At 30.7% G+C, this 12509-nt stretch overlaps 1 protein-coding gene across 6 annotated transcripts in view; it reads left to right on the top strand.

Moving 5' to 3' along the window:
* Positions 1 to 12509, top strand: part of LNPK (lunapark, ER junction formation factor) — a 65500-nt gene that overhangs the window by 21057 nt on the left and 31934 nt on the right. For 4 of the 6 annotated variants that reach the window (XR_012507049.1, XM_074363917.1, XM_074363919.1 and 1 more), the window contains exons 6-8: positions 3628 to 3668; positions 9731 to 9826; positions 9910 to 9961. Coding sequence is in view for 4 of the 6 variants with exons in the window: in XM_074363917.1 (XP_074220018.1) it covers positions 3628 to 3668; positions 9731 to 9826; positions 9910 to 9961 (189 nt within the window). In the remaining 2 variants the exon portion in view is untranslated. The remainder of the gene's footprint in view (positions 1 to 3627; positions 3669 to 9730; positions 9827 to 9909; positions 9962 to 12509) is intronic. The other 2 variants (XR_012507050.1, XM_074363918.1) reach the window with 1 other exon arrangement.

Here is a 12509-nt window from a genome sequence, read left to right as displayed (position 1 = left end):
CATGGATCCTTTCATTTTAAAAAAATTTTTATGAATTCATTTGAATAGCTATTGCATGTACATAAAATAGACTTCATTAGACATTGTCTTGCAGTCTTACACTTTTTTTTAGCATATAAAGTTAGGTACCATATATGTATGTGTGTGTGTGTGTGTGTATATATATATATTTTTTTTTTTAAGCCTGAAGCTATTGGTTGTGTCCTTGCTTTTTGTTCTCTGTTAGTTGTATTTACTTTGTCTTACAAGTTGGACCTAATATAGAGTAAAGTAAGGGTTGGCAAATTCCAGTCTGTGAGCCAAGTCCTGCCCACCACCTTATATAGCTTATGATCTAATAATGGTTTTTACACTTTTAACATTGAAAAATTTCAAAAGAATAATATTTTGTGACATGTTAAATTTTATGAAGTTCAAATTTCTGTTTTATTGAAACACAGACATGCCCATTCATTTATATGTTGTCTATAGCTGTTTTCATTCTATAATGGTACAATTGAGTAGTTGTGACAGGCTGTATGGTATTCTCAACACTTCAGACTTTTGCAGGATGCACAACAAATCATAGTGACACAGTTATAAATTGACAGCATTTCAGGTGCCTTGTATATTGCTATATTGTGACAGTTTTATTTACTATTACCAGTACATGCTTATCATGTGAAAACAAGAAGGGAAAATTGGACTTCAAATGTTGTACTTTTAGAGCACAATGGAGTGTGGACTATTTTATTACCAAATCATGAAGCATTGTGCTTATTGTGCAATGACATTATAAATGTACTAGAAGAATTCAAATATACATTGGCATTACTATGCTAAGATTCTCATCATGATATCCCCAACACACAGAAAAGGTATGGTCAGAAAAATTAGAACATTTAAAATGGAATATCTCATCATAGCAGAATTTCTCCATAAAAATAAAAAGTGAAAATGGAGTTTCAAGCAAAGTTAACTATCTGAGTGGCTTATTTGTGAAGCAAAGAAATACATTTATCAATGGTGAGTTAATTGTGTAATGACAGCAACTGAAGAAATGTGTTTAGAGAAAACATTGCTTGGCCATTAGCCTTTTTGGCAAGAACAACTGCTTGAAGAGTTAAGAACATCGGAAGCAATATAGTTAATTTAAAAACAAGACAAATGATTTCAAGTGATTGTCACTGGCTTTTGTTGAGTTGACAGATGTTATTGATATCACTCAATTGTAGTTTTTTGAGGTGTCAATACTGAACTTGATATGTCAATATTGAACTTGATGTGACTGAAGAATTAGCTTTTAGAAACAGTCTGTGTAGAACATTCTGGGAGAGAATATTTTCAAAGAAGTTGAGAAAACACTAATTCAGTACAACCTGAAGTGGAATCTGCTAAGATGTATTTACAACTATGTGGTAAGAGTATGTGTGAAACAGAAAAAGGCTTACTTGGATTAATTCAAAGCCCACGAAACTGTAAGTGTTATTATCCACTATGTTATTCAACAAGAGATACTTGCAGAGCATACTTGAACCTATCATGTGTTATTGAACTAGCAGTTTCAGTGGGGAAGTTCATTTGCTTTTATGGACTTAATCATCATCAGTTATGCCAACTTTTATCAGAAATAGAAGCTTAAAATCTTGACCTGCATGGCAGTTGGATGGATTAGTAGTAGTAAAGTTTTATTGTGATATTTTGAGTTCAGAGCCCAGATTGAAATGTTTCTGAGTGACAAGAACCACCTTCAGTCACTATGAGTTGAACTGGTTTTGGAAATTAGCTTTTGCTGCAGACTTGATAATAGTTCTTAATGAATTTAATCTAAGATTACAAGACAAAACAGTCCTTATATGTGAAATCTATACTGTTGTAAAGTGATTTAGAAAACAAATAATATTGTAATGACAAAAAGTAATTTTTCAAGAAGTGCTATGAAAAATTAAGAAGCAAGATCTCCATTCGACACACATTTGTAGCAAGTGCATTATCTGTGCTCAAACTACATTTCCAGCAGTGTTTTTCAGACCCCATGTAAGTACGCAGGAAATTTCCAGGTTTCAAAATCCATTTAACTGGAAATGATTAATTTGCAGTGACATGATAAAAGGCAGATATCAAGAGAAGAGTCTAAAGAATTTTCTAAATGCTTTTCGCAAAGTGAATAAGCTTAATTAAAATATGTGCTTGTGGATTGATTTCAATATTTAGCAGCACTTATCTGTGTGAAAAAAATTTTCAAAAATAAAATTATGAAATCTCATTACAGATAAACAGATTAACATTTGCAGTCAGTTTTGTTGATAGGAAACACTAACTGTGAATCTCAATCAAGTGAAGTGTTATCCCCCACCCAAAAAAAAAATAATTCCATTCTTTTCATTGCCAGACCTATGTTACAAAAATTGAACTCAATTATTACTATATTTGAATTTGGTCAATAAAAGTTTTGTGGAAATTTGTTTACTCTTTTGCTTTGAAAGTACTGACTCAGTTTTGCCTTTTGGCCCATAAAGCTTAAAATATTCACTGTCTGGCTCTTTACAGAAAAAGTTTGCTGATCTCTGCATTAAAATAGTTTGCCATAGATATTTAGCTTGATCTTATCCAACTCAAGATGACTATTCTCTTTAAAGATGTCAGCAGATTTTTTTCTCCCTTTAATAAGTCTGCTAGTACATTAAAGACTACTTGATACCTTTTGGGAAAAAGTATAGTAAAATCATCTTTTTATAAGCTTGTATTTCTTTGGATTTTTACGTAAATAATATGTTTTGAATTGGATGTTCAGATGTTTGCTACTCCAGAACTTCAGTGACGAGATAACAGTTTTATTTGTAAATTTAATTAAACATTAAGAACAGTTATTTAAATTCTATTTGGTAAAAGGTTTAAATTAAGTTATAAGTCTTTCTTCTTTCCAGCCAGAATAGTATTCCTATTTATACCAGTTAATTATTTCTAGAGATAACTAGAAACCTAAAATAAATTTGTAAAGCAGATATTGACATTCATAAATGATATCCTTTGAAGTGATTCTTCATGTTCCACCAATGCAACCTAACTAAGCAGTCAAATCTTGGAAATTTTAATTTTGAAAAGGAAGTAGTATTCCTTTCCTTTCCAAGTCCCTCCTTAGGTATAATACTACAGATTTTCAAAGATTTTTTTTATTAGTGCTCAATATCTTGAAGGTTGAATAACTTAATAAAATATGTACTTCTTTCCTTATAAACAAAGAGAGAACATTTTTATTACCAATGTATAAAAAGATACTTGGTTTTAATTCTGTAAATTAATGTGGGTGGGATGTTGAAAGGGAGGAGAAATAATAAAAAGTAATGTTTATGAAAACATTTTAAGTGTATGTGTATATATATATATATTTTTAATTTGGAAAGGTGTTTTATTCTATGTAAAGCCATTTTCCCCCTACTGAGCTTATAAAATATAATATAGGGAAATATATGAAATTTATATGGATAAAGATTGAGATAATTTTTGTCTGTACAAGTCAGTGAGAAATCCTTAAATGAGAAAGTTTTCTTGCAGTTGCTTAATGTATATCATTTGGCATGATTTTTTCTTCTTGTATCTAAGTATCTTAATATCTGATTTAGTTTTCATTTCAATCTTGTTTTCTAGATGAAGCATTGGATGATTTAAAATCACAGAAGAAAAAAATAGTAAGTTAACTTTTATTTAAAGTTAATTTATATAAAACTAATAAATTAAGAACTGAATAATTAATACTTATATGTTGTAAGTAATGACTTTCCAAGGAACAAGTGTGCTTTTAGATAGCAATTTAATGGTGAAGCTAAATTATGAATATTTTTGCTAGGTAATAATGATTGACAGGAAAAAGTAGTTAGATGGACTTTTGAGATTCTGAGAGTCCATGTCAGTTGGAAGCTGAGAAGTAAGTAAATGAATCATATTGGGGGACTAATAAATGAGGTAGAGGGGTAAAAAGGTAGATATCTAGATTGATTAATAGAGCCCCAAAAGGGCCAAACATATGTCAGTTCTCAGATTTTCTTGACACGATAAGGCTATGAGTGAGGGAATCAGGAAGACAGGTTGTAAAAGACAAATTTAACATGAAAAACAAAAACAAAAACAGCCCTGGCTGAAGAAGAGGGGGTGGAGAGAGAGGAAGAGAGAATAGTTTTTCTTTGTTTTTTCCCATTTTCTATCAGTAATTCTGATCACATGGGCATGTATTGTGGAGCCATTAAATGCGTCCTTCAGATGTGCTGGAAAGAGGAGGGCCAAGAGTAAGAGAGGAAGGACTCTAGATATTTAGAGGTTGGTATATAATAGTTTTAATAAGTGAATTGAACTTGGTGTTTGGCTTGAATTTACTGATACTTTTTTCATATATTTTTGAGATATAAAAATGATAATTGATAGCAGTATGTTACATGGAAACTTATTTAATTAAATTTAATCAGATGCAAAATTAATTCAGTGTATTTTAATCTAACATGTAATAAGTAACAAGTATGAAACTAATAAAAGTTATGAATGTTAAGATTAATGTTAAAAATTACATGAATTGGTAAGACAAGACACTAGTCTTGAGGGAGTTAAGTACCTGAATAAATAAAGGAACTTTAATTTTGAAATTATCCATTTTGTTTGATCCCTCTTCAGTGTTCTGTGAGGTATTTACCAAATTGCATTGCCATTTTTGATGGTTCTAAATTGAAACATAGAAATATTCCCATTGTATCTTATTATATTTCTGGCATTCTGTAAATTGTGGAACAGCCAGAAATTCAAAATGAGGAAATACTGATGGTTCTCAATGATATGAAAGTTGTGATATGATTAGTTTGCCAATGCAATAAAAAGAAGAGCTGGTAGTGTTGATCAGAGCCAAGCCCTACTTGTACCAAAAGGGAGAAATGTTGATTAAAGTAGAAAATACAAAGAGGGGAGACAAAAGGAAAAAGAAAAAGGAAAAAAAAAAAAAAAAAGGAAAAAAATAAGGAGAAAAAATTCTAAGTGATGAGAAGCTGAATCAATGTTAGTGGCATCATATGACCAGAAGACAGAATCTTGGAGAACACATGATTGGGGAAAAACTCTCAGTAGAGTAACAGAGCAGACTTGGAAAATTCTGTGAAAGGGCAAACCACGCTATTCTTTAATAGCCCTTGATGGAATCACAACATAAAAGATGCTCCGTCTAGGTCTGACAGTTGGAAAATTCAGTTCAGGGTTCAATAGTTTTGTGTATCTAAATGGTTCGTGAAGCAAAAATATTACAGACTAGTTCAGCATGACATTTCTCTTGCACTATGATTAAAGAAAAATAAGTTGGCAGCCCTAACTCATTTCATTAATTAGGGAACACAGTTTGCTTTGACTTGATTGTTAGTTAAAGAACTGTTGCTGTTGGGAGCTGTTCCCTGGCCTTTATTGCTCAAGTCCTTAACAGACCTGCTTTGTTTGAGTAGTTTTACACTTTGTTTAGAACAATAAGTATTAAGAGTGAATTTATAAGGAGCAATGCTTGCTAATGATTGTTCTGGTATTGAGAGGAAAAAGAAGGGACATTACTTTGGAGCAAAAGCAAAATGTAATCAAAACTGATGTTCATTGGTGTTTAACTCCACATTTATATTAAAAATGCTGGCAGAAAAAAAAATAACTATTGGTTTAAAATTAGCCAACTCCTAACCCTTCTCTTTCACTAAAAAAATTAATATAAATTGTATTTACTACTTGACGTTTTATTAAAGGTGGTTTCCTCAAGGTTGCATCTCTTTAATCTGGATAGATTTGTAATGTAATTTGTAACGTGTGGAAGTAATTTGTAACAATAAATATGAATCATCAACTGATTAAAAAGTTAAATTACTTAGAAAGGGAAAATGAGTAACAACGTTTTAAATCTAAGAACTTAGTGTAAGTAATGTAATTTACTTATTAAAATAAAGCCAGGAATTAATCTTTAGTTACCTAAAAAACCTTCCCAAGTTTGGATGTGTACATTCTGCCAGTCACATATTTTGTGATCTTAAGTCAAAATCCATCAAAACATGAGTCAAAATGACCTCTCGAAGTGGCTTCATGAAAGTGCTGTGCTTTTTCCAGAATAATACAGGTATTTCTATATGGTGATTCTTTTCTGGCATTTCTCAGGAAATTCTCTCGATCAGTTGAGAAATTGGGAACATGGAAGGAAGTATTATAATTCTCTGAGAATTTAAGCTTAACAATCACTACAAATGTTACTGGTTCAAAAGAATCCACTAATGTCATTGAAAGCAAGAGCAAGATATCTTGACATGCTGAGCTGTAGGTTAATGTGGACATTTCAGGGAACAGGATAGGACATAGAGAAGAGAAGTGGTACAATCTAATCAGGCAGTCTTCCTTTTGTGGCCATGTTATAAATATGTTTTATAGGCCCTTTCTCTTAATGATGGTGAGTTATTCTTACAGATAAATATTAATGAGTTTATATACAGAGTATTCTGTATACAAAATCCTGTGAGTGATAGTCCATGAAATAAATTTTGGAAGCAAAAGAAGTCCTACAATTGGCAGTTGCATCAAGTGATTCTATGTAGGGCTGTTAGCCTCACTAGAAGTTTCAAATGTTACATTTTTATATTACCCAATAATGTTTGCGGGCATTTTCCAGTGTTTGAATATTCACTGTAGGCTACAGATCTTTGTAACCACTTTAACAGAAGAAATGCAGAGAGAGAGATTACTATTACTGTGGAATACTCATATGAAATCAGAAAATGATTTAAAATCTGAATTAGTCAAAACAATATTGCTTTCATAAGCAAAACCAAAATCAGGGAAATGAGACAATATTTTTATGTATTTATCATTATAAAAATATGAATTTAAATGGCACAGCATGTACCTAACTCTGAGTTGAGGATGTTTTGGGGCACACCCTTAATAATTTGATCCAAGTCAATGCAAAATGAAAGAAGTTTTTCTATATCTGGAATACTTGTTATGAAACAAGGATCATGAATATTGGATAGGGCAATTAATGCTTTGTGTGTTTTAAAATTTTATTTCAAGAATTATAATTTAAATATTATAGAATTATCTTTCAAAATTAAAAAAAATTGACATTTATGTTAGTGTCCTTTTCATTTCTCTATGATGAAATTCTGTATCAGGTAGAAGTAATTTTTGTATGTTCTCAAAATATATAATCTTGTCAAAATAATGTTGATTCATAATAAATAAGCAACCATGTGTTTATGATTCTCTTTTTTAAATAAAAATCTCTGAAACTTTTAGTATAACAATATCACAAGAAAACAACTCACTCTTTGTTATATCATTCCCTCTTGTTTAAAATATATAAAATATTATGAAGTATACAGAATAACTTACAATTTAGGGAATTCTGAGAATTCACTTTTTCATTCCTGAATCCTGGGATGGATTAATATGTTGGATATTTGAAAAGACTGTTTCAGACGCATTCTGAATAATTTAAGTATCATTGACGATTTTGTGTCTTTGTGTTAGGTACTATTGTAGACTCTCCTGCATTATTTAAATTGCACAACAGTGTTATGAGACAGTGTTAATGTTTCTGCTCTACAAAAGGAGAAACTAAGGCTAACAGACTTGCTCAAAGTCTTTCTACAGCTAATTAAGAATGGAGATGTCCTTTGAACCCAGATCTTTTCTGACTTCAGAGTTTCATGTTCATGTTCTTCCAACTGATCAGATGTCTATAAAACATATTATTTACTTAAAATGTTGTAGGAGAAATGTGTTAAGCTATTATGGGAAAAATTTTTAGAAGTAAATGCAAAAGAAAGAGAGAATGGATATTTATCTTTTGCTTTTTAAAATGATTTTAAGTTACTTTACATGTACATATACATAAGCATGAATACTTGCTGAATGATGTACTAGGAATTGCAGTTGTTTGGTAAAAGTGGCATTTTGGTTTTGAGTTTTGTGTGTTGTTTTAAAGATCATAGTTGTATCTAATCTTCCTTTTAAACCTAGCAATAGCCTTACTGTAGAATTATGCTGTCCAAATCTGTAGCCACTAACCTCATGTAGCTTTTTAAATTTACATTATTTAAAATGGAATAAAAGTAGCTGCAGTTCAGTTCCTTAGTTTCACGAGCAATGTTTTAAGTGATCACTTATCACATATATAGTAGTAGCTGCTGTATCGTGCAGATATAAACCACTTCCATCATTACATAAAGTTCTCTTGTTACAAAACTGGTCTAAACCATCAAAAGTTAATTTGTAAGGGGGAGGGTTTTAAGTTCAAGTGGTAGAGCGCATGCTTTCCATGCATGAGGTCCTGGGTTCAATCCCCAGTACCTCCTCTGAAAATAAATGAATAAACCTAATTACTTCCCCCCACCAAAAAAATTTTTTTAAGTTAATTTGTAGAGATCAGGGATTGATTCAGTTCTTTGATATTTCATGTAGATTATGTTGATTTGGGGATATATTCTATCATGCCTTATCTCTATCCCCACCCCCAATTTCCCCCCAATTCTAAGGTGATGTTACAGTTTCTTTACATAAGAAAATTAAACTTGCTTGTTTTGAGAATTTATCATAATTTTGAAATAATTAGAAAAATGTTTTAATTTCACTAAACCAAGGTTAATAAATCATCTAAGCACTTCTTAAATGTGAAATTGAGTTTTTAATGAGGAATCTATTAACTACTATTGTGGCAGTATATTTTAAGCTGTATTTTAACTTGGTAAATGTGCTCTTCTTTGCATTTTAAAATAAATGTCCTTTGAAATAAGCATATTTAATGAATCTAAGTGGCTATCAGTGGTCAATGAGAAGGAAAAGGTCCTGTTCCAAGTTTTACATAAGTCTTTTATTCTATACATTAGCTATTTGCCACAACTATGATTGTCTTGTTCTAAAGTTAAGCTTTTTCTGATATTGGGCTGTAACTGCTAAAATGATATTTTACTAGTGATTACTTTTTAAATTAAACCCATATATTCAACCATAAAGTGACTGAAGTACATTGTAAATAAAATGCTATAATAATGGAATGCTTTAATTACAATCCCTAGTGTGAGCATAGAGCTCAGTAAAATTTTTACTTAAATTCTTATTGTGTTCAGTTTTTCCCTTCTAAAGTTGTATGAATCTAAATAAAAAAGAGGGAGCTTCAGCTTTTAAAGTCATTTGAGCAAATTCCATGAGAGAGCATGGCTGTTCTCCCAGTTAGTGAGTTTTCACTGCATTTGCAGCAAGCTAATTGCTTCTGCTAATAAATAATCTAAAATCGATGCTGACAGCAGTTAATTGGCACAGAGATTTTATTTTGTAAAGCTCTTGGCTAACGACCTTCTTTAAATTAATAGCATTAAGTGCTATGAGGAAATAAATCTGAGGAATTGCCTGTCATTTGCTTGTCATGTCTAATAACTTCCAATAATGATAGCTGATAGATTTTTGCACATTCCATTATTGAAGTTGGTGCATGTAATTATTCTCCTCATTATACGTAAACAATTAGCAATATTTGGTATTTCCTTGCAGTAAAGCTGTTAAATAAAAGTAACATATTAGAGGTTAGAAGCCATTTTAAAAATCCGGATTTTAATTATTTGAATGTAGGAAGTCTTTCATGCTATCTGGGTATGTTATGTGCTGTTTATTTTAAGCTTTGTATTTAAATACTTTTTGAATAAGACTTATAAAAATAAGTAGTGTATGTGTGTTTTAATATGTGACAATTTATGGAAAGTTTTGTTTGCAGCTTGAAGAGGTCATGGAAAAAGAAACTTACAAAACGGCTAAATTAATTCTTGAAAGGTTTGATCCAGACTCAAAGAAAGCAAAGGTGAGGCTGTGATATCGCTACTGTTTTATTATAAATTGCATAAAAGTAGTAGGTCACTGTAATAACAGTATTATATTTGATAGGAGTTTGAGCCGCCATCTGCTGGAGCAGCTGTAACTGCAAGACCTGGACAAGGTAAATAACTTTGTAGAAACTGCTGCTGCTGTTGGAAAGATCCATATTTACCCAAGTGAGTTCAAAAGTGTGGTAGAGGTGTATAAAAACTTATGTAGAGTGCTTTTATGTTAATTTGTATTTGGTAATTTAGGATATGACTTAAAGCAGATGGCAATGATTTTATTTCATTTTGATTTTAAAAGAATATGTTGATAAGTAAAGATGTTACCTGTTGAGACTAAATATATAACTGGTTTTAGTCTTTTGAAATTTAAGTTATTTCACCAATATTTTATAAGATTTTTACCCTCTTTAAATAAGAATCTCCTGGGATAGCTGCTATTATGAAAATTTTTACATTTTTATGACTTATTTTAGAGGCATTTAATGAAAATTTTTGTCAAACTTGAGTTTCTGAAATAACACTTTTAGTTAGGAAGAAAATAAAATAGTTTAGAAGTGAGGAAAAAATTGAATTACTTCTACATGATAACATTAACTCTTTCTGAGATTATATTTCCAAATTACTAGTGAAACAATTACTATTATATCATTAAATATTATGTAATTTTTAAAATGTTATTTTAAGTGGTTACGTGAAGTATTCCGAAGACTGGCATATGAAAAGATATTTTCGAGTTTGCATTGGCTTCCCTCTTTGTTCTCTTCTCTAGAATATAATAATATACAGGCATACCTTGGAGATAATGCAGGTTTGGTTCCAGACCACCCCAGTAAACTCAATATTATAATAGAATGAGTCACATGAATTTTTGGTTTCCCAGTGTGTATAAAAGTTACGTTTACACTGTTGTCTGTTAAGTGCAAAAGCATTATGTCTTAAAAAAAAGCAATGTACATACCTTAATTAAAAAAATACTTTATTGCTGAAAAATGCTAACCATCATCTGACAATGCAGGGTTGCCATAAACCTTCGATTTGTAAAAAAAAAAAAAAGCTCAGTATTTCCAAAGCATAATAAAGTGAAGCATAATACAACGAGGTATGTCTATAGTTCGTAAGGCTTTTGTAATAGAATATACCATTAAAAATTTAACTTCTGTTTTTATAAATCATCAGAATTAGAGCCTGGTTTATAAAGTTAGGGTTACGTTCAGAACTTTGAGAAGCCAATTCTTTTATAAATATCCGCAAAGACCTTGAGTACTAAATAAGTCATAACAGTTTTAGGTTTTCTAATTGGTGGAGCTATGTGGGAAGAATTCTACCCTCTTCCACTCTTTATCAGTAAGATTTTGGTTTATAGAGATATTAGCTTGCTCTTTTGATAAATGTGAAAGTTTATCAAAAGTTTAAATATGATTAAAATAAATCAGACATAGATACTTGCAATGAAACACCTACTTTCATAATCAGTTTAAAATTTTCTATAATTTACACTTCTTTCTAGTAATTATAAAAATTTTATTAGCCTGCAGGGCAAGTTTCTATACTTTTTACAGTATTTTGTATAATTGGTACTAACTTTTCAAAACTGCTTTTTAAATAATCTTGGTGAATATATTTTTAAAATGCAATATTTTGCAGAAAGCTCTTGCTGTTACTTAAAGAAAAACACTGTTCTCTCTTATTAAAGAAAGAACAGATGTATGATCCCCTATATTGCTATTAAGCGTTTATTAATATTTAGGCAATGTAAGTTCGTTTAAGAATCTAAACTTATCTTTGCTTAGAAACTTCTGAAACCCAAATTTTTCCTTCTAATGTCGTACTGTAATGATAGAAAAACCATTGGTGGTCTCCCTACTTTGGATTCTTGCAGCACTGCTTTTGGATATTCTTTTAGGGAGAGTTAACATTTAGCTGTAATATAAGTGAATTGTTCACTTAAAAGAATGTATTAAATAACTCTTATGTGTAAACACCATGGGGAATAAACAGATGAATATAATATGGTTTTTGACCTTAAGAAGCTTATAACCTATTTTTTAAAAGACTTTCTTCTGGAGTATACTATTCTAGTATTCGGAGCTTTTCTAGGTCCATAGTAATTCTGTTTGGAATTTTTTCCCTATTTAAAAAAAATTCTAAACTGTATCTCAAATTTAGTCTACTTTTTGAGAACTATAATTCAGTTTTCTTGTTTAATTTGATCTTGTTACTGTCATTTTTATAGGTGACTTAGTCATATTTTATTTATGTTTAAGTTTTGTGTTTCTGTGAGTTAAAAGTCAAGTCTTTCTTTGCTTTAAACCATTGTTCGTTTGCTTGTTTGCTCGTTCCTTCTTCCCTTCCTTCCTCTCTCACTCTTTCTCCCCATCACCTTCTTGTCTCCCTCCCTGTTTCTTTTCCTTTTTTTTCTTTCACTTATTTCTGAACTTAAGTAATAGACAAGGGGAAAAAGTACTAAAGGTGTATGTATGTACATGTGTGGCACTTGAATAGATCTGCTCTCCAAATTGAATCTAATTAAGGTGTCCTTATTTTACTAGCTCTCTTACATGATTGCTGAACCAGAACTTTGATTCATGTGTAGTAGATTGCTTTCTTTTGTTTTTATTATTTAGGTGTTAATGATACATATTATACTGAAACTGATTATAA

The sequence above is a fragment of the Camelus bactrianus genome, chromosome 5 (assembly GCF_048773025.1).
Source record: "Camelus bactrianus isolate YW-2024 breed Bactrian camel chromosome 5, ASM4877302v1, whole genome shotgun sequence".
Taxonomy (NCBI): Eukaryota; Metazoa; Chordata; class Mammalia; order Artiodactyla; family Camelidae; genus Camelus; species Camelus bactrianus.
Note: the sequence above shows the minus strand (reverse complement) of the source record. Positions and strands in the feature narration are given on the sequence as shown.